We start from the raw sequence: 23245 nt of genomic DNA on the forward strand, positions 1-23245 counted from the left end.
AATTTTTGCCAAATTCTGAATAGAGTATTCACATCAAAGATTTAGTTTTATCTGCATTATTTCTTTCATCATTTTATTTCAAATTAAAACCAACATCACCATTCAACCCCGTATAGTTTATTGACTGAGAGTATGTTTAGTGGAGATCTTTGGGTGGCAGTAATGTGTCAGTTCAGGTGCTGCTGGGCTTCAAAAGAGTCAAACGAAGAAGAAGCCGTTTATTTGAGAGCTGTGGATTTTACCCCAGAAATGGCCAAGTTTGAGTATTTAAACACGTTTTTTACCGAGCGGCTGTTAGCTGTTGCCGGAGAACTATTTCAGGTAGTTTCAGACATTATTAACGAGTACCAGGAGGAAACCGAGCGCATTAAGCAGGAAAACACGGCCCTGAAGGACATGCTAACAGCAGAGCGACTGGCTAACAAGCGAGGTGAGATGTCAACATACGAGCTCTGGCTCAGTCCAGCACATACAGTGTTTATCATATGTAGCGTTCGAGATATATTTCGGGTGAATTGTCGTGTTCGTTTATTTCTACGAGAGTATTAATTCAGAAGGAACTTGAGCTGGCTGATGTTCTAATCTCGACATCAGAACAGAATCTAAACCAGAAGGGCACTTTGTAGAGTGTATTCTTCCAACAAGTGACATATTCTCAACATCAAAATCAAATCGCTTGAATCTGGGGTTAATACTGAAGCTGTACACCAAATTTCATCCAAGTCCGTTCATTAGTTTTTGAGTTATGTTAGGAAAAGGCAAGGAAAAAAAATCCTGGATCCATATACCGGTACATAGCTGGATGTGTGTCAAAATCTAATCAATTGTTCCTTGGTTTGTGGTCCACCTTTCCTCCAAATTTCATCAAAATCTGTTCACTAATTTTTGAGTTATACTAGGAAAAGACAAAAAAAGGAAAATAAAATCATGGGTTTATATATATATAAAATACACACACACACGTGTGTGTATATTTTTATATGAGTGATTCCACGCTTATGGGTACTGAAATGGGGACATGAACTTATTCACCTAAAACCATTTCTTTTTTTACCATCAGGTCACAAAACATGTAATCTTTAATGAATATGTTAAAAGATAACTTTAATTTTCTGAGATGTAATAAAAACATATTTATATGCCAGAGTCAAGCCTATGAGTTCCAAAATGATGTCTGTTCCATTACTTCTGTTACGATTGTCCATCTCGCGTCTGTTACAAATTAATTACAATCTAGCTATATACCATGTTAATCTTATTGAAAGAATGCGTATGTTTATTCTACTACACATGTTTATTAATTATATTTGCTAAAACATCACCTTCCTATGTTTCAAAAAGTAATTCTACATTGTTAAAATTGAGAATATATATGTCCACAACACTTCTGTTACGTTCTGACTTTGGCATATAAATATGTTTTTATTACATCTCAGAAAATTAAAGTTATCTTTTAACATATCATTCATTAAAGATTACATGTTTTGTGACCTGATGGTAAAAAAAGACATGGTTTTAGGTGAATAAGTTCATGTCCCCATTTCAGATTTCAGCACCCATAAGCGTGGAATCACTCATATATATAAATAAAATACACATACATACATACACACACGTGTGTGTGTGTGTGTGTGTGTATAATACACACAGGGCGGCACAGTGGCATAGTGGTTAGCGCTGTCACCTCACAGCAAGAAGGTCCGGGGTTCGAGCCCCGTGGCCGGTGAGGGGCTTTCTGTGTGGAGTTTGCATGTTCTCCCCGTGTCCGCGTGGGTTTCCTCCGGGTGCTCCGGTTTCCCCCACAGTCCAAAGACATGCAGGTTAGGTTAACTGGTGACTCTAAATTGACCGTAGGTGTGAGTGTGAATGGTTGTCTGTGTCTATGTGTCAGCCCTGTGATGACCTGGCGACTTGTCCAGGGTGTACCCCGCCTTTCGCCCGTAGTCAGCTGGGATAGGCTCCAGCTTGCCTGCGACCCTGTAGAACAGGATAAAGCGGCTAGAGATAATGAGATGAGATAATACACACACACGTGTGTGTGTATGTATATGTGTATTATTTTTATATATATATATATATATATATATATATATATATATATACACACACACACGTGTATTATTTTTATATATTAGTGCTGTCAAGCGATTAAAATATTTAATCGCGATTAATGTCATGACTGTCATAGTTAACTTGCGATTAATTGCAATTTAATCGCACATTTTTGTCACATGAAAAACCATTGTAATTCTCTTATCAGCATAAAAAAGTGAATGGGCTTGCTTTGTACCAATTTTTTTTTATTGCAGAGCATAACACGTGTTGTCACAGCCACTGACATCCATAACTTCCATATTAGATGAGAAAACCAAGGGATGAAAAATAAAGTGCATATCACTGAAAATAAAAAAATGTTTTATTTTACTCTTCATTAGTTTCTTTTGAAGAGAAGTATTTGCCATAAAAGAAGAAAAAACAGATGACAAAAATAAAAATTCATCATACGTTCAAAAACGTTCATCATAGTGCGGCACTGTATTCTCTAATGCTCACTGCTTATAACTCTACACCTCCCCGGTGGAGATGAGCTGGGAAACTGAAGACTGAAGGAACAGTATTGAAAAGTATTTTTCCAGTCTCACCTGTGAAAGGTAATCCCATGTGATCTCGTTTGGATGGTAAACCTGTTGGTACAGTTAAACGCAGCACATGAATGAGGCATCTTTATTCTCGGCTACTGTCTAGACGCTATACCAGAGACGGTTGAAGAATCTCCACTTTGCCCCATCCAATATGGCGGCGAGGATGTTTATGTCTATGCCTTTCTCCATCACTCGCACATACTCTTATTGAAGCAGCGCACGACAAGCCTCAACAGGTGACTCGCAGGGCCAAATTAGAATTTACGTTAACAGCACTTTTTTAATCGCGATAAATTGAGATCGCTTTAACGCGTTATCGCGTTAACTTTGACAGCACTTTTATATATATATATAATATAAAATGTGTGTCTGGAGCCTGGATCCACATGCATATCTGGATTTGTGTCAAAATCTAATCAATTGTTCCTTGGTTTGTGGTCCACCTTTCCTCCAAATTTCATAAAAATCTGTCCGATACTTTTTGAGCTATGTTGGGAAAAGACAAAAAAAATCCTGGAGCCTGGATCTACATACATAGCTGGATTTGTGTCAAAATCTGATCAATTGTTCCTTGGCCCATGGTCCATGTTGCAAGGATGGACGGCGGTGGAGCAGACAGAGAGCCGGAAAACTTCTTTCTCCAAAAATATATATTTTTATTTTTTCTATTTTCAAAACTTCTTAAAATAGTGCAAATATTTATAGTGCACCAGCCAAAAGTTCAAGTTATCAAAAAGAAAACTATGAAAACAAAATAAGAAAACACAAAAATAAAGAGGCTTCAAGTTTGCCAGACTAAATCAAAAAGACCCTGAACAAAACTATTAGTCAACCAAACCACAGTACCTTCAAACAAGACGTTCCAACCACAACTGAGGCTCTGGAGCTACTGCAGAGCTTACATACCCGCAGCCCCTCCCACAGTTGAGCCCAAATTGCAAAATTAATCAATCAACTAAATAATAACATCCTAAATACAAAATAATTTAAAGAAACAAACACAAAATATACAAACATCCAAAATAATTTTCATTAACCAAAAACCCTTCAGTGCATAGTAAAATACATGTTTCCCCAACACCAGTAAAACACCCCCGTTAAAATAGTCCGTTCTACCAAACACCCACGAAACCCCTCCATAATAAGCCAATGGTACAGTCCCTTGGTTTCTAACAACAAACAGGAAGTATGTGGAGTTCGCGTGATGAGTTACTAAAAACTGTTTTGTGTTATAAAAATGCTAGAACTAAATAAACTTGATGTTAGAAATAACCGGTTTGTACGTGCGTTTCCTAGACCATAGACAATGCTTAACAGATAGGAGATGAAAATGCTTAGCAATGTGTGATGCGTTTTACATACGAGTGGAGCCAAACAAATGTTACTAGAATGCCGGTAGGCCTTTCCCTGCACTCGTAACAAATGCTGCTCTCGTTAGAAACTATGGCAAACGGTGGAGTATGAAATGCTTGAAAACCAGTAATATCCATACAGAAAACAGTAATGGAAATGAAATGCAACTCACAGCAACAGGTCAGCCAAGATGTTTGAATGTTGCCGGCAGATTGCTGCCTATGCGCTGTGCGCTTGCGTGAGAAGTGTGTGTGTGTGTGTGTGTGCGCGCGAGCGTCACGGCTCACTCCGTGACAGTCCACCTTTCCTCCAAATTTCATCAAAATCTGTTCATTACTTTTTGAGTTATACTAGGAAAAGACAAAAAAAGGAAAATAAAATCATGGGTCCATATGGATGTCTGGAGCCTGGATCCACATGCATATCTGGATTTGTGTCAAAATCTAATCAATTGTTCCTTGGTTTGTGGTCCACCTTTCCTCCAAATTTCAGCAAAATCTGTCCACTACTTTGAGTTATGTTGGGGAAAAGGCAAAAAAAAAAAGGAAAATAAAATCTTATATCTGGAGCCTGGATCTACGTACATATCCGGATTCGTATCAAAATCTAATCAATTGTTCCTTGGCCCATGATCCCCCTTTCCTCCAAATTTCATCAAAATCTGTCCACTACTTTTTGAGCTATGTTGGGAAAAGACAAAGAAAAATCCTGGAGCCTGGATCCACATACATAGCTGGATTTGTGTCAAAATCTAATCAATTGTTCTTTGGTCCACCTTTCCTCTAAATTTCATCAAAATCTGTCCACTACTTTTTGAGTTATGTTGGAAACAGACAAAGTAACTAAGGCTACGTTCACACTGCAGGCTGAAGTGACTCAAATCTGATCTTTTTGCCCATATGTGACCTGTATCCGATCTTTTATTGACAATATGAATGACACAGATCCGATTTTTTCAAATCCGACCCAGGCCGTTTGGATATGTGGTCCTAATTCCGATTCCTATCCTCTCTTTTCATATGCGACTTCAGTCTGAACCGCCAGGTCACATTCATCCGACTTACACGTCATCAACAAGCCACAAACGTCACTATTCTGCGCTGAAGTAGGCGGCGGGTCTCTCAAAAAAAAGTTACAACAACATGGCGCATGACATCAATGCGAGGGACACTTCGGGCTGTGAAGGTTCTGAATCTTCTCAATGGAAGGACGCAGAGGTTAGGGAGCTGATTTCCATTTGGGGGGATACAGCTATTCAAGCTAGATTGGATGGGTCATACCGCAACCGGGCGGTTTTACTTCCGTAAACACTGGCCATGCTCACTGCGTGTGACGTCGTCGTATCCTGCAATGCGCATGCGGAACACTTTTAGGTCGCTTTTCGTTCATACTGAGGATCACATACAAGTCGCATATATTTGTTAATGTGAACGACCTCACAAAAAAATCAGATTTCACAAAAAAATCAGAATTGAGCATTAAGCCTTGCAGTGTGAACGTAGCGTAACTGAGGCAAAAACATAACCTTCAACAATGTTGTTTTTTTTTTTTTAAAGATATTTTTTGGGGCTTTTTTTCACCTTTATTATTGGATAGGACAGTGTAGAGACAGGAAATGAGCAGGAGAGAGAGACGGGGAGGGATCGGGAAATGACCTTGGGCCGGAATCGAACCCGGATTTATGGTATGGCCAGGGCTCGAAATTAACTTTTTTTCTTTGTGTCCCCCAGTGGTCCCGAATTCTGTGTTGTATTGTCCCGAATGGAAGCAATAGTGTCCCCATTTTTTTCCTCTCTGAAATAACCAGTGGTTAATATTATCATATGAAGTTACTATTATATTTGTAACTATACGATTTTGAACCCTTTATATCATTTTTACAATAAGTCACAAAACACAAGTGACATGTCCAATACATCATCTACTTCAAAATTACAGTTATTGCATTTTCAGTTTATTAAACTTTGGTGATCTCACTGTATGAATAGATACCGGTTTATTTAAAAGGGGCCAACTAGCTCATTCAGAAAATGTTTCAACTCCCTACATCTGCAGTACACTTTAGCTGAAAATAACACCCCTTTTATGTTTGTTTCATCTACTTATACCTTGAATATCTGTTGGCATATATAAGGCCAACTTATCATTTTCACCATTACCGTTATCCATTTTTATGTAATATACCTGTTGCCCCATTCAGAGATGTTTTGAAAGCCATCAGCCATACCATCAATGGATGAAATGCACACCCATGTTGCAAGCAGTACAATAGGTTTGACCCAAAAAACGAAATATTTTAATCCAGTCTACAGTGTAAAATAAAGGAAAAACGCCATCCAATCATATCGAGGTACCACCTCAAAATGATTGGATACTGACACGTCAATCAGACTGAAGCCCGCGAGCAGCCCGTCCCTTCTGTGTGTGTGTGAGAGCGAGCAGAGTGTCACACAGAGCACAGGATTCTCTCAGTGTGCTCCTTCCAAACAACGGGGATTTACACGAAAACGGAAGGAGATATTCACAAAATTCTTTCACAGTGAGCGCCACAAGGCTCTCCTGAACACACGGATGTAATTTTTTTTGTCTGTAGTGTAAAAAATGAGGTCACTAGAGCAAGTTAAAAACGAGTGACTTTTCTGCCACGTTTATAATGGGAGTCTATGAGGCTGCGCGGCTGTGCTCTCGTTACTTTCAGGCTTCTCATTCAAAAACAGTAAATCCTATCGCTCAGGTAGACACATTGTGTGAATCAGGACAAGTGTGGCTACTACTTTTGAGAAAATTGTGTGTGTGAAGTTCACAGGTGTGAACGAACTCGCCTTTATAGAAAGCCTAAATGACCATTACTTAACGCAACTTAACAATAAACCAACTCATAGAAACAACGTACTTGACCTTATTTTAACTTCCGTGCCGGATCAGATCAGTATAACCGAAGTTTTGTCTCCAGATACTGCAGCAGTATTCACAGACCATTCCATCATCAATTACGAGTTCACCGCCTACATTAAAGGACCAACAAAATTCCACAGATCTGTGTATGACTACCGTAATGGAGACTTCAGAGGTCTACGCACGGCTTTATCGACAATTAACCTCGCTTCATGCATACACCACGATGATATTAATGCTGACTGGCTTGCTTGGAAGGAAGCATTTCTTTCAACTGCCTCTAAATATATACCTACTAAGAGGCTTAAGGGACGTAACCCTGTTCCTTGGATCAACGGAGCCATAATACACCAGATTAAGAAGAAAGACACTGTAAGACAAAAGCTGAAAAGATCGCCGCCTACAAATCATCTCCTAAAACAGAGGTTTACATCCCTGCGAGCACAAGTAAAGCGCATGATTGGGGACAGTCGAAGGGAATTTTTTGGTTCACTTGAGCCAGAACTACATACTAATCCGAAGCGTTTTTGGTCTATCTTAAAAACAAAGTCCAAATCACGGACGATTCCTGATCGCATCTCTATGAAAACATCTACCAATGAGAGTAATCAAGCTGCACACGGTGAAGAACCTCGATGTTCAGTTGACACACCTCTGGAGATAGCTAACCTATTTAACACTTACTTTGCCTCAGTGTTCTCCCGTGGTGTAGCTTCCAAGACTTACGGAGAAGTCCCTGAACCCACGATATGTCAACTTATTCTCACGACTGGTGAAGTTCAAACCATATTGGAATCTCTTGATGTCACCAAAGCAACAGGATCAGATGGTATCCCTGGAAAACTGCTTAAAGAGACAGCTTCTGTAATTGCACCATCCCTTTGTAAGCTATTTAACAAATCACTCGACACGGGCGTCTTCCCGCAGGAGTGGAAAGACGCAAACATCGTTCCCGTGTTTAAAAAAGGTGATCCTGAGCATACAGAAAATTACAGACCTATCTCTTTGCTTTCACTAGTATCGAAGGTTCTAGAACGATGCGTCCTTAACAGTTTCAAAGAACAAATATACAATATGATCAATACATGTCAGCACGGATTCGTCACGGGAAAATCCTGTTCTTCCAACCTTCTAGAGGTCTTGGACCATATTGGATCATTGTTGGATAATGGTGAACAAATAGACGTGATTTATATGGACATGTCCAAAGCCTTTGACAAAGTCGACCATGGTCGTTTGTTACACAAGATAAGTGAGTTCGGTTTTGGTGGTTCTCTTCTACAGTGGTTCAGATCATATTTAACGGATCGCCGACAACGTGTAACTGTGGCTGGTGCTATATCCGACCCTCTGCCTGTTGGTTCTGGAGTTCCACAAGGCTCAATATTGGGACCGGTCTTGTTCCTACTGTTCGTAAATGACCTCCCGGACGCAGTGGAGTCAAGTGATGTTGCTATGTTTGCCGATGACACGAAGATTTACAAGAAGATCAAATCTCTGGAAGATGCCACGGTGTTACAATCTGATATAAACAACCTGCATGCTTGGTCATCAGCTTCTGGTCTCGTGTTTAACGAGACTAAATGCAAAATGCAAAGGATCACAAGAAAGTTTAAGCCTGTTGTATCTACTTACAGTCTCAAGAACACTGAACTCGAATCCGTTAATGTTGAACGTGATTTGGGCGTCTGGGTATCCGACAACTTGACTTGGAACAAACAGGTACTAGAACAAACAGCCCGTGCTAACAGACTTCTAGGTTATATAAGAAGAAACACTCGTTATATTCAAAGTGTCTCCGTTAGGCGAACGCTGTACCTCACTCTCGTTCATGCTCATTTTGCGTCTTCAGCACAAATATGGGCACCGCAATCCATTGAGTTGATTTCAAGGGTGGAAAGAACACAGCGACGTGCAACTAGATATATCCTCAAGCTACCATTCCTATCAACAGTATCTTACAGTTCAAGACTCAAAGCTTTATCTTTACTCCCACTGACCTACTGGCATGAATACCTAGATTTGGTTTTTTTCTTCAAAGTGACGCACGGCCTGATTTATGTGAAGTCTACATTATTGCCTGTTCCTCGTCTTACTAGAAAAACAAGATCTTCAAGCAGTAATGTTGTCAAGTACGTAGTACGCCAATGTAAGACCTGTACGTACCAGAAATCCTACCTAATCAGGACAACCAGAATATGGAACACCCTTGCTGATGAACTAAACTTGAACATGAACACTTTGAAGTCATTCAAATACGTCATTTTACGCTACTACTTTAATTCACTGGACAATTATGACTATAACGATCCTCGTACTTTCAAAACGGTTTGCTTAAAATGCAACTCCTGCCGAAGTCTTGCTCGCGCTACCTCTTGCTGTTAGTAATCTGCTTAAAAATTCAATATGTGCTCTATATTAGTTGCTAATTTTAATTACTAATATTTATCTATTTAGTTGCTTTAAGTCTTAATTTGGGGCCGCAGTAATTGGCTTGACGCTGTTGCGGTTTCCCTGTTATATATGAATATTAGTATATGACTATTTTAGTTAGTCTTCAGTTATTTTAGTTTTATATTTCCTCGAACCCACTTCACTTAATACATGAAATCTTAAATATTAATAACTATATTTATATATACATATATGACGAAGCTAATAAAAAAAAAAAAAAAAGAAAGAAAATTGGGGCTGAAAACACAGTTTAAATGAGAAAGTTTGAGCTATTTTTCCAAGCTCTCTACACTCTAACTTAACGAGCTCCACTAGTGTGTAACGCAATAGACACCCATTATAAAGCCTGAATTTCTCAGGCTTTATAAGGGGGAGGAGGGGTGGAGACGCGGGGGGTGGGAGTGTTTCTTTTCAAAATATGGCTTGCGGGAACCGTTATTCCAAAATCTTGTACTGCACCTTTAATGTAGAACTTTTTTTCTAGATCTATTTTTTTTCCATTGTCCCGGGATTGTCCCAGATATGATAATTTTGTGTCCCGATGACATTTTTTATGGTCCCCGGGACATCGGGACACCGTTAGTTTCGAGCGCTGGGTATGGCGCCTTATCCACCTGAGCCACGACGCCCCCAACCTTCAACAATGTTGTTGGAGGTAAAAACAAACAACACGCACAGTGCTGTCATTGATCTAATGATGTTAGTAAAAATAATAATAATTCAACATTTTATCATTCTGAATCACCTACCAGGTTGGAGTTCACCATATTACACACTATATTTTTTAGTACAATCTTTGTTATAGATTCTTTATTTACTGACTTCATTATCGAGTCAGTACAAAAACACTGCAAATTTCCAAACATTAGTAACCACTTTTCAGACAAAAAAAAACATCACGAAGGCTGCTGGGTTTTGCTGCAGAAATAAGAAGCATGCGTGACGGTCAGGAGGAGTCTCCAGAAGAACTGTGGCTAGTTCTGGAAGATTCTGTGTAAAACCTACAGCTTGTTTCCTTATAAAAGCACACACATTGTGCCTGGGACTACTATTTATTTGAAAGCAAAGGGTGGTCACATCAAATGTTGACTTTGTTTCACTTATTACTATTTACTGCTCATTATAGTTTTTTTTTTTTTAAGTATAGAAACATTTAATTTCATTATTTTTGAAGGCTAAGAATACTATAGCGTCTCTTTGGATGTGCCTAGGACTTTTGCAGAGTATTGTATACAGTATACTGGTCTGGGTGCAAGGGGTCTGTGATATCTTCTGCTCTCTTCCTGGCGCTGGTGTAGAACAGATCCTTCAGAGAGGCTGGGTTTCTTTTTCATCTGATGTGACAAACAATGCATTGTAATTTGTTCAGTTTATTACTGGTAGACCAGACTGTTATTGAGGTGGTGAGTACAGACTGTGTGGAACTGGGCCAGTAGCTCCTGTGGTAGATATGCAGGAAGGAGGCTACATCTTGTACTGGGCCTTTGAGATTTGTTCCTGTTACAAATTCTGAGAGAGAGTGGTTAAAAAAAAAAAGTGAAGATCTCCCAGGCTATTACAGCGTTGTCCTGTAAGGTGAGGGACACTATAGAGGACTTTGTGATGTCACAGATTTTTGTTTATCATGTACTGTCCACCATATTGCCGGGCAAACAAAGAAACAGCTGCGACAGTTAATAGTGATCGAGACGACTGCAGTCAGTACAATCTTTCTGAAATGATTAAAGATTATTTTATAACAGCAGATCACGTTACATCCAAAAGCTGAAACATGCAGGCATCACAGAAGTATATAATTTATCCACAGATGTATCTAATCTATCTATTCTGCCTACTGTGTGCACTCTGTGTGTGTATATTTTATTTATATATATATATATATATATATAAATAAAATATAAAAATAAATAATAAGCACCCGCCAAATGCGGGTAAAATTCAGCTTTGGCGGGTAATAACTTTAGTCCCACTAGCCAGTTTGGCAGGTGGTTTATTCTGTGGTATGACAATATATTTTAATTGTAGTTTTCTCTGAGGGCACCTGATTATAATAAACGCATTGCAATGTAATATTACGCGCCTACAACTCCCATGAGCACCTGCATAAACATTCTGACATGTTAGAATTGTTTAGAACGCTCATTAACGGCTCAGATAAAATCAGTGGTACGGTAACCTGCGGTTAATGAACGAAGCAACAAAGTTGCTGACGACTCACAAGCGTACTCTGTGGCGGCATATAGCTGGAGTTTCAAACCCTGCTGCTCAGGGGAAAAGGGGCAGAGATGATCAGGGCCGGAGCAGCATTTTAAAATCACCGAGGTCCGTGATGCGCAAAGCACGCGCCGAAAAATTTTCGCCATATTTAAATGAGAGGGGTGAATTACACATCACACAAGAGATCTATTCCTGAAGTTATTTTTAATGGTGTTTGAACTGAATATCATCAGTTTTGAAAAAAAAAAAGGCATGTATGTGGCAAGAGTAAGAATAATTGAAGCTTGTTTAATGGTTTGATCTGGCCCAAGCAATGAGGACAAAAGATACCCTAACCATGTAGCCTATGGAACTAATACCCCGTTTACACGTAGCCAGATATCTATGAAGACGCATATTTATTTATGCGGTTGCACCTCTTACATGTAAATGGAGGTTTCAGTCACTGAAAACGGATATCTTTGAAAACTCCGGGCAAAGTGGAGATTTCTGAAAACTCCGTTTTCAAGCCTGCGTGTAAATAGTGGAAAACGGAGTTTTAGGTTTTCCCGACATCACGATATGCGTCACAGAACAATATTTGCGTCAGGTGCTCAATATTTTGGTTTGATGGTCTCATGGATGCAACACGGGTGGTCGTCCTTTTTACATATTTGCAAACACTTTTGGTTTGTTTGCATTTGCAAATAGGACTACAACTGCTTTATGAGGAGCAGAGGAGAAGGACTGCGAGGAGGGTCGCAGTTTTTCAGGCACTTTTCCTCCCACCAAGATAAAGGCTTGCTGCTTACCAACGCCGCCGCCGCTGTCATGTCATTTGTATTTTCATGATTCTGATAGGCTAATATGGCTTTATACTTCTCCTTATACTGCCACCTATATGTTTGGCATTCTCATAATAGCGCTTAGCCGCGTATCTATGCGGATCCGTGTGAATGCAGATATTGTGGAGAACGGTCTGGTGTAATCGTGGATATTTTTGAAAACGGAGAGGCGGGGTTATCCGTTTCTATACATACCCGGGTACATGTAAACTAAGCATAAGATACATTAACAATCTGGCATCCGTTACACCTACACAAAAGAAAAAAATTCTGGGGAAAAAAAAATCAGTATACACCACCATGTTTTAGGCAAAGTGTGGAACTTTGAGCGGGTGGGTGGAGCACAGAAGTATGGCAGGCCAGAACTGAGTTTCCAAAAACTCTTTATTGTAACGCTTTTCAGCGTTTTCACTCTCCCAGACACACACACACCAGCCGTCTGGTTGGGGAGAGAGCTCTCTTCCTCTGCTCTCTCTCTCTCTCTCTCCTTATATAGGGCGTGGTCACTGGGAAGACACACAAACGCAGGTTAATTGACATCAGGTGTAGTGATTCTGCCACTTACCTTCCCTGACTCCGCCCTCCGGTCACAGACCGCCGCTTGACCACGCCCCCGCTGCCACACACAGTTATCCAAGGCAAACATAAGTTGAAACTTTCCACTCTATTGCTCTGGCTTATCGAATGATTTACAACCCCGATTCCAAAAAAGTTGGGACAAAGTACAAATTGTAAATAAAAACGGAATGCAATGATATGGAAGTTTCAAAATTCCCTATTTTATTCAGAATAGAACATAGATGACATATCAAATGTTTAAACTGAGAAAATGTATCATTTAAAGAGAAAAATTAGGTGATTTTACATTTCATGACAACAACACATCTCAAAAAAGTTGGGACAAGGCCATGTTTACCACTGTGAGACATCCCCTTTTCTCTTTACAACAGTCTGTAAACGTCTGGGGACTGAGGAGACAAGTTGCTCAAGTTTAGGGATAGGAATGTTAACCCATTCTTGTCTAATGTAGGATTCTAGTTGCTCAACTGTCTTAGGTCTTTTTTGTCGTATCTTCCGTTTTATGATGCGCCAAATGTTTTCTATGGGTGAAAGATCTGGACTGCAGGCTGGCCAGTTCAGTACCCGGACCCTTCTTCTACGCAGCCATGATGCTGTAATTGATGCAGTATGTGGTTTGGGATTGTCATGTTGGAAAATGCAAGGTCTTCCCTGAAAGAGACGTCGTCTGGATGGGAGCATATGTTGCTCTAGAACCTGGATATACCTTTCAGCATTGATGGTGTCTTTCCAGATGTGTAAGCTGCCCATGCCACACGCACTAATGCAACCCCATACCATCAGAGATGCAGGCTTCTGAACAGAGCACTGATAACAACTCGGGTCGTCCTTCTCCTCTTTAGTCTGAATGACACGGCGTCCCTGATTTCCATAAAGAACTTCAAATTTTGATTCATCTGACCACAGAACAGTTTTCCACTTTGCCACAGTCCATTTTAAATGAGCCTTGGCCCAGAGAAGACGTCTGCGCTTCTGGATCATGTTTAGATACGGCTTCTTCTTTGAACTATAGAGTTTTAGCTGGCAAAGGCGGATGGCACGGTGAATTGTGTTCACAGATGATGTTCTCTGGAAATATTCCTGAGCCCATTTTGTGATTTCCAATACAGAAGCATGCCTGTATGTGATGCAGTGCCGTCTAAGGGCCCAAAGATCACAGGCACCCAGTATGGTTTTCCGGCCTTGACCCTTACGCACAGAGATTCTTCCAGATTCTCTGAATCTTTTGATGATATTATGCACTGTAGATGATGATATGTTCAAACTCTTTGCAATTTTACACTGTCAAACTCCTTTCTGATATTGCTCCACTATTTGTCGGCGCAGAATTAGGGGGATTGGTGATCCTCTTCCCATCTTTACTTCTGAGAGCCGCTGCCACTCCAAGATGCTCTTTTTATACCCAGTCATGTTAATGACCTATTGCCAGTTGACCTAATGAGTTGCAATTTGGTCCTCCAGCTGTTCCTTTTTTGTACCTTTAACTTTTCCAGCCTCTTATTGCCCCATCCCAACTTTTTTGAGATGTGTTGCTGTCATGAAATTTCAAATGAGCCAATATTTGGCATGAAATTTCAAAATGTCTCACTTTCGACATTTGATATGTTGTCTATGTTCTATTGTGAATACAATATCAGTTTTTGAGATTTGTAAATTATTGCATTCTGTTTTTATTTACAATTTGTACTTTGTCCCAACTTTTTTGGAATCGGGGTTGTATTTTTAAAATCACAAACAAGGTAGGCTACAACTGCGCTGCTTCAAAAATGTAAATTTAACAGCTTCATGAAAGTGCACTGATGGTTACCATGAAAAACCCGTGTCTACTGCACTGCGTTCCTCCGCCGAGTCGTGCGCTCATTCACTTTTGTGTTCTTGGTCTCAGAGCCACGCGCACGAAACAAACACAGAAGACAGAATCAACGTTTAACATAATTAACAATGCACTTTTTACGGAGACATTTTAATGTTTTTTTTTTTTTAATCATCCAGTTGAATATTTAGCGTACAAATGTATTTTCAGCTCTTAAAAATGACCGAGGTCTGGACCTTGGTGGCCTCATAGCTGGCTATGGCCATGGAGATGAACAAGACGCTAATAGGAAGATGAGACAGTTCAATGACAAATGGAAGTTTGGGCGAGATTGGCTAGTTCATAGCAAAACCGAAAATGCCATGTACTGTGAAGACTGTAGAAAGACAGGCACCAGTAATTTTAAACTCGTAACTATAAAGGACCACGAAAAGTCAAATGCACACATCGGTACTATAACATCAAAACAAGTGAAGACAGCTAGTTCACTACAGGACAGCATTGCTTTCAAGTCCCTGGGTGTCATGAAGTCGGCTGAGCTGGAGAGGATGGAGCTGATGTTTAGAAACATTCACGTGATCTTACCCCAGCTATCAACTGGAAGCCTCCGGTCACGAAGACCATTTTTCATGGACCATTCAGACTCATCTGATGATGAATGTAATGAGAACATTTAATGTCTCTCTCTACACATGTTCGATCACTCACTCACTCACTCACTCACTCACTCACTCACTCACTATTAATAGATAATACATAATACACATAATACTTGCATATCAGAACATCAAATGTTTTTCAATGATAAATGTTTTGAATTGGACTTTTAATATTAATCAGTTCAGTTGTACTGAATGTTATTTTTCATATTGTAAGGGGCTTGAATGTGAGTTCAATAAACAGAATACTCTGTTTATATTTTTGTCTGAACTGGTTGCATGTTTTCATATAGGGAGCTACCTTAACAGCACTGAATACTTTAGTGCTGCTGCAGAGATACATTATACGCTGCCATTCATAATTAAATCTAGATCTTCCGAACTTTTAACATATCATGGTGAAGAAAAAACTGTGATTCCCTGGCAACAAAATTGTGGCTAGTGAAAAGGCTGAATGGCTAGTGACTCGAGAAAACCACCAGCCACAGTGGCCGGTGAGCAAAAAAGTTAATGTAAAGCCCTGATATATATAAGTGCATGATTGTTCACAGCTTCAGATGGATTAAATGCAGAGGAGGAATTTTGCTGTGCTTGAGTTTACATGTGATGACAGCTCAAAAATAAAGGCTTTTTCTTAATTTACTCAACTGTATTTATTCCACTTGAAAAGTGCATGGCAAACTAGCTACCGGGTTTGGGACACTAATGACATCCTGAACTATTTAGTATTTGGGACTTCTAAATACGGTGGCGATGTTAAAGGCTTACAAAGGTACAGACGCCTACTAATATTTCGAGGCAGGTTTCGTACATGCTGGAATGTTTTATGGGGAATTCCTGATTAAGGAAAAATACCTTATGACAAAGGTAAGCTCAAACATGGACTTCTAATAGTAATAAACAAGCCAGGGCCTAGATCTAGCATATTTTATGGTGTTTAGCCGAGTCTACGTTATCAGTACATAACAAACATGCTGCTAGTCGAGCCAAGCATTAGGCCTAATAAAATATATCCCATCCAAAGCCCACATTTTCATGTTGCACAGAGCTTTCACACTAACCTGATCTAAAACGTTCTCCACACATACAGGAATACTTTATCATCCAGTCTTCCTGTTTAACTGCAGCTCTCAATTTTTCTCATCTTTCTGGGTTCACTGGAAAGTGGTGAAAAGTTAAACCATGCTGATCTCCATGTCTGTTATTACATCCAAAAGCACTACAGGTGTCTGGCATTGTTCTTTTAGATGTACAGTGGTGCTTGAAAGTTTGTGAACCCTTTAGAGTTTTCTATATCTCTGCATAAATATGACCTCAAACATCATCAGATTTTCACACAAGTCCTAAAAGTAGATAAAGAGAACCCAGTTAAGCAAATGAGACAAAAATATTATACTTGGTCATTTATTTATTGAGGAAAATGATCCAATATTACATATCTGTGAGTGGCAAAAGTATGTGAACCTCTAGGATTAGCAGTTAATTTGAAGGTGAAATTAGAGTCAGGTGTTTTCAATCAATGGGATGGCAATCAGGTGTGAGTGGGCACCCTGTTTTATTTAAAGAACAGGGATCTATCAAAGTCTGATCTTCACAACACATGTTTGTGGAAGTGTATTATGGCACGAACAAAGGAGATTTCTGAGGACCTCAGAAAAAGCGTTGTTGATGCTCATCAGGCTGGAAAAGGTTACAAAACCATCTCTAAAGAGTTTGGACTCTGCCAATCCACAGTCAGACAGATTGTGTACAAATGGAGGAAATTCAAGACCATCATTACCCTCCCCAGGAGTGGTTGACCAACAAAGATCATTCCAAGAGCAAGGCATGCAATAGTTGGCAAAGTAGCAAAGGACCCCAGTGCAACTTCTAAGCAACTGAAGGCTTCTCTCTCACATTGGCTAATGTTAATGTTCATGAGTCCACCATCAGGAGAACACTGAACAACAATGGTGTGCATGGCAGGGTTGCAAGGAGAAAGCCACTGCTCTCCAAAAAGAACATTGCTGCTCGTCTGCAGTTTGCTAAAACTCACCTGGACAAGCCAGAAGGCTATTGGAAAAATGTTTTGTGGATGGATGAGACCAAAATAGAACAACTTGGTTTAAATGGGAAGAGTTATGTTTGGAGAAAGGAAAACACTGCATTCCAGCATAAGAACCTTATCCCATCTGTGAAACATGGTGGTGGTAGTATCATGGTTTGGGCCTGTTTTGCTGCATCTGAGCCAGGACGGCTTGCCATCATTGATGGAACAATGAATTCTGAATTATACCAGCGAATTCTAAAGGAAAATGTCAGGACATCTGTCCATGAACTGAATCTCAAGACAAGGTGGGTCATGCAGCAAGACAACAACAACCCTAAGCACACAAGTCATTCTACCAAAGAATGGTTAAAGAAGAATAAAGTTAATGTTTTGGAATGACCAAGTCAAAGTCCTGACCTTAATCCAATGGAAATGTTGTGGAAGGACCTGAAGCGAGCAGTTCATGTGAGGAAACCCACCAACATCCCAGAGTTGAAGCTGTTCTGTACGGAGGAATGGGCTAAAATTCCTCCAAGCCGGTGTGCAGGACTGATCAACAGTTACCGCAAATGTTTAGTTGCAGTTATTGCTGCACAAGGGGGTCACACCAGATACTGAAAGCAAAGGTTCACATACTTTTGCCACTCACAGATATGTAATATTGGATCATTTTCCTCAATAAATAAATGACCAAGTATAATATTTTTGTCTCATTTGTTTAACTGGGTTCTCTTTATCTACTTTTAGGACTTGTGTGAAAATCTGATGACGTTTTAGGTCTTATTTATGCAGAAATATAGAAAATTCTAAAGGGTTCACAAACTTTCAAGCACCACTGTAACTTGTGATGTTTGCTGAATTGGGCTTACAATCACTTGCGTACACTTGTGCCAGTCGCTGGCAAACACAAAGCTCACCAGGTAATACAGGCGCCTAAACAAATCCACAGTTGCGATGATGTCACATGCAAGTCCTCCATACAGCTTTTTAGTTCAGTGGAACACAAATAGCCTTTTGTGGTTCTTTACAGAAAACTTGATTTAAGTAGTAAAATGAAAGATTGTACTCCTCCATCTTGACATACTCTAATGTTCAAATAAGAGTTGGGTTTCCCATTAACAGAGTCACGCTTGGAAGAATTAATAGACGGTGCAGAAACTAGTTGTTTTTGAAAATGAGATTTCTTGGAATATGTCCATAAATTCATATTCTACTTTTTTTTTTTTAAACAGATGCTTCAACAAATCAAGCAGTTCCTCAGGAGCTATCAAACCTTTCCCATGGACCCCTGGATTCAAATTCCTCAGTAATACAAGTCAAGGTGGAGTTGTCCAGCGTAAAACAAGACCTTGTGTCAGCGGAACCAATAAGTGATCCCTCCACAGCAACTACACCGCACCGTTTCTCAGGAAAGACTACAAATGAGATAATAAATGACGATTGTCTCCATGATAACTCTGACATCACAATCAAATCTGAGCCGGGAGACTCCCAGATCGTCATATCTGATGATTCGAACCCTGCCATGCCAAGTGACGGTGTAACTGACTCTAATTTTGTTGGTGTAAAAGATGATCAAAGCCCCGATCCATCTTCACATGACACAGTGCAAAGTGAAACACCTGATAGAATTGTTTACTGCCAATATTGCGGAAAGCCTTTCAGAAACCGTGGCCAGCTAAAAAGGCATATGGTTGTGCATCAGAAAGACAGGCCGAGGCCGTATCGCTGTGACTTGTGCGGGAAGTGCTACTCCTACGCACAAGTGCTCGAGGTCCACCGTCGGACTCATACAGGGGAAAGGCCGTATCACTGTAAATTTTGCGGAAGGCGTTTTAATCAGAATGGCCACTTAAAGGAGCATGAAAGAATTCATACTGGTGAAAAGCCTTTCGGTTGTCCAATCTGTGGAAAACGGTTCATTCAGTCCAGCCAAGTCAGAAAACATGTCAATTACCATCATCCTTCAGTGCAACAAAAGCAATAAGGAGGAGATGGAAGTAACTGGAAAAATATTCATCGTGAGGCCTCGAACATGCTAAGCGGCAAGGCCTGTGATTTGGAGCATGCATACAGTACTAGTCAAAATTTTGTACACACACATTCATAGGTTTTACATTGTAGAACAATACTGAGGAGATCAAAGCTATGAAATAATATATGGGAGCTCTTTCACAATCAGGGTATACTGGACTTTTTGGATCCATAATAGTCCAAAAATCAAACCTCAGGTTTTTGTGTTTCTCTGCTGCCAAAAATGACCTTTTGGCGGCGTATAGTGTGTTTCTAAACTTGACCCACTTTCTTACAGTCCATAAGAGTAAGGTATACAATGTGAAACTGTTGAAATGGATGTGATCTTAAGTCTAAATTTTCAAGTCCTGTGCAGTAGTGATTTGTACACGGTGCTAACTGTCAGAACAACTGAAGTGGTGACGATCCTTGTGGTTTTCCAGACAGGACTGTTTTGACTCCTGCACCTTTCAACCACATGTGAAGCTCTGCTGCAAATGTGTTTCGCATCCTGGGTTTTTTTTTTTTTGTTAAACTGTGCAACAACAGAGAGTATTCTGCTTCGAAAGAGAGAAATATTTTCTTTAAAAATCATTTACGACCTCATCATATTAAGTGTTTTCCAGAGAGGAAATTTTTGACGGACAAAGGATCCTGTCGAAAGCACTTAAGTTTACAAAAAAAATTAACTTCCACCTAAATATCTTTTCTATTGTGAATGAAGGTACTGTATACAACCCAGAGTAAAACCTAGTCAGTGCGGAAAAAATGCAATTGTGAATTTAACCAGTAAAATCTAAGTGTGATTAAAGTAGAATTAAATGGAATGACCCCAAGGTCGGGCGGCACGGTGGTGTAGTGGTTAGCGCTGTCGCCTCACAGCAAGAAGGTCCGGGTTCGAGCCCCGTGGCCGGCGAGGGCCTTTCTGTGCGGAGTTTGCATGTTCTCCCCGTGTCCGCGTGGGTTTCCTCCGGGTGCTCCGGTTTCCCCCACAGTCCAAAGACATGCAGGTTAGGGTAACTGGTGACTCTAAATTGACCGTAGGTGTGAATGTGAGTGTGAATGGTTGTCTGTGTCTATGTGTCAGCCCTGTGATGACCTGGCGACTAGTCCAGGGTGTACCCCGCCTTTCGCCCGTAGTCAGCTGGGATAGGCTCCAGCTTGCCTGCGACCCTGTAGAACAGGATAAAGCGGTTAGAGATGATGAGATGAAAAAAAAATATGTTTTAAAGAAAAGTTTAATATTTTAGATTCTTCAGCATAGCCAGTGTTTACCTTGATGACAATAGTGTGCAAAGCGTCATTATCTTAACCAGCTTCATGAGGTCGTCACCTGGAATGCTTTTCAATTAATAGGCGTGTCTCAGTAAAAGTTAATTAGTGGACGAGTTTCTTGCCGCCTTAATGCGTTTGAGATCAAATAAATAATAAACGTACAGTAAATGGCCCAATTCAACACCACAACTGTAGTAATGCATATTATGTCAAGAACCGCTCGACTAAGTAAAGAGAAACGACATCCATCGTTACTTTAAGACATGAAAAAGTGTCTTTTAATTTAAAAACTAAAGAAAAGCCATTGAATTAGGTGTGTCCAAACTTTTGACTAGTACTGTATGCAAAAGAAAAAAAAAACACAATCTTAGTGTATACAAGCTTGCAAATGTGGTCTTGGTTTCTCATAGCCCTAGAGGACTTGCACCTTCACTGAGTGATATTGCCAATTGAGTTAGTAGTGCGTCTACATCATGGCAAATCAAATCAAACAGTTAGTTCTCAATGTGTCATCTTTTATTATTGATTTAATTTTTATTTAATTACTTGGCTATAAAAAAGATCCCCCACATATTATCCCATCCTTCCTGCATTTGGTATCTTCTTATGCAAATAAATACAAGATTTCAGATTAGAGACAAAAGCTTATAAGAAAATGAAATTTTCATGGAAATTCATTATTTTTACACTAATAATCTGTCAATATGATGATTTTTGAACAAGTTTACCTCTGTCATGTTCATTGTGCCTTTGCTCTTTGTATATGAAATTAAATTAAAAGTTTTTTTTGTTTTGAATTTTTATCTGTTCATTTGAGATGACGGCAAATGTCTGGTTGCCTCCGCCAACTTTGTAGTTGGAGGTTATGTTTTCGCCTCCGTTTGTTTGCTTACTTGTTCCCAACATAACTCAAAAAGTAGTGAACAGATTTTGATGGACATTCTATGTCCCAAAAGCCAGTTTTGTCAGCCGGGGATCAGTATGCCAGGGCCTCAGCCTTTGGCTGCTGCCTGAGCCACAGTGCACCGGACCCTTACAGCACCTCCTGCGGGTGGTGGGTCCAAAGGAGAGTGGTTCCGTGTTGCTCATTCAGGCTGGGCCTGGCTGGTTCGCGGTTGGGATGAGGATCAGCACCTCCAAGTCCGTGGCCATGGCCCTCAGCCGGAAACGGGTGGAGTGCCTACTTCGGGTCAGGGGGGAGTTGCTACCTAAAGTGGAGGAATTTAAGTATCTCAGGGTTTTGTTCACGAGTGAGAGTAAGGGGGAGTGGGAGTTGGACAGATGACTCGGGGCAGCGTCAGCAGTGACGCAGATGCTAAACCGGTCTGTTGTGGTAAAGAGAGAGCTGAGCCAAAAGGCAAAGCTCTCAATTTACTGGTCCATCTACGTTCCCACTCTCACCTATGGTCATGAGCTGTGGGTAGTGACCAAAAGAATGAGATCGCGGATACAAGTGGTAGAAATGAGTTTTCTCCGCAGGGTGGCTGGGTTCTCCCTTAGAGACAGGGTGAGAAGCTTGGTCATTCGGGAGAGACTCGGAGTAGAACCGCTGCTCCTCAACATCGAAAGGAGTCAGTTGAGGTGGTTGCCCCCTGGACACCTCCCAAGGGAGGTTCTCTGGGCATGCCCCACCGGGAGGAGACTCCGGTGCAGACCCAGGACACACTGGAAAGATTACATCTCTCAGCTGGCCTGGGAATGCCTCGGTATTCCCCTGGAAGAGCTGGTGGAGGTGACTGGGGAGAGGGAAGTCTGGGCTGCTCTGCTTAGGCTCCTGTGACCCGGATCCAGATAAGTAGTAGAAAATGGATGGATGGACAGATTTTGATGGAATTTGGAGGAAAGGTGGGCCATGGGCCGAGGAACCATTGATTTGATTGATTGATTTTTTTTTTTTAATTTTGACACAAATCTGAATCTGTGGTTTGGTGTAGGTATGCACTCTACCAAGTGCCTTTCTAGTTAATGTACTGTATTAATTTGTGGGTAATTCTAATTATGGGTCAATTTTTTTCCCCCCAAGCAAAATCTGAGCCTGTTTGCAAAAATATCCGTGTACACGGACAGGGCCCAAGTAGGACACGGGATGGTAATGTCAGTGATGAGAGGAAGAGTAAAATACAGTGTTGCCAAAAGCGCCAGGATGTTCTTGAATTTGAAGATTTTCTCATCAATAAAGAGCACACAGAGTTTGTTTGTAAATAATATGCAAAGAAAAAAATGACAGTTAAGAAATAGTACCAACTCCACAACCACATGGCATGTTTGTATGCCTTGTATGATGTAAAATCAGAGCTCTTATCCCACAGCATTGTTGAATTCTCCAGTCTATTTGGTCAGAAAGTATTGATTAATTTTCTATTGGTAGGTTTTGATCTGTCTGTCCTGAAGGAGCTTGACTTGACAAAGTGTGATCTAGGAATGTAAACCTCTGCTGCCCAGGAGATTCTGCCTCACGGACCGATCCGGGAGCAGTCACTGATGCAGAGACA

At 40.4% G+C, this 23245-nt stretch overlaps 1 protein-coding gene across 1 annotated transcript; it reads left to right on the forward strand.

Annotated features, from left to right (window-relative positions):
• The first annotated feature begins 195 nt into the window (after positions 1 to 195).
• On the forward strand, positions 196 to 21497 carry LOC132874125 (zinc finger protein 287-like). Its single transcript, XM_060910060.1, has 2 exons — positions 196 to 430; positions 18698 to 21497. Exons 1-2 carry the CDS (start codon positions 250 to 252, stop codon positions 19450 to 19452), a joined length of 936 nt encoding a protein of 311 aa, XP_060766043.1. The 5' UTR covers positions 196 to 249; the 3' UTR covers positions 19453 to 21497.
• Positions 21498 to 23245: the final 1748 nt, after the last annotated feature.

This window comes from Neoarius graeffei, chromosome 26 (assembly GCF_027579695.1).
Source record: "Neoarius graeffei isolate fNeoGra1 chromosome 26, fNeoGra1.pri, whole genome shotgun sequence".
Classification (NCBI taxonomy): Eukaryota; Metazoa; Chordata; class Actinopteri; order Siluriformes; family Ariidae; genus Neoarius; species Neoarius graeffei.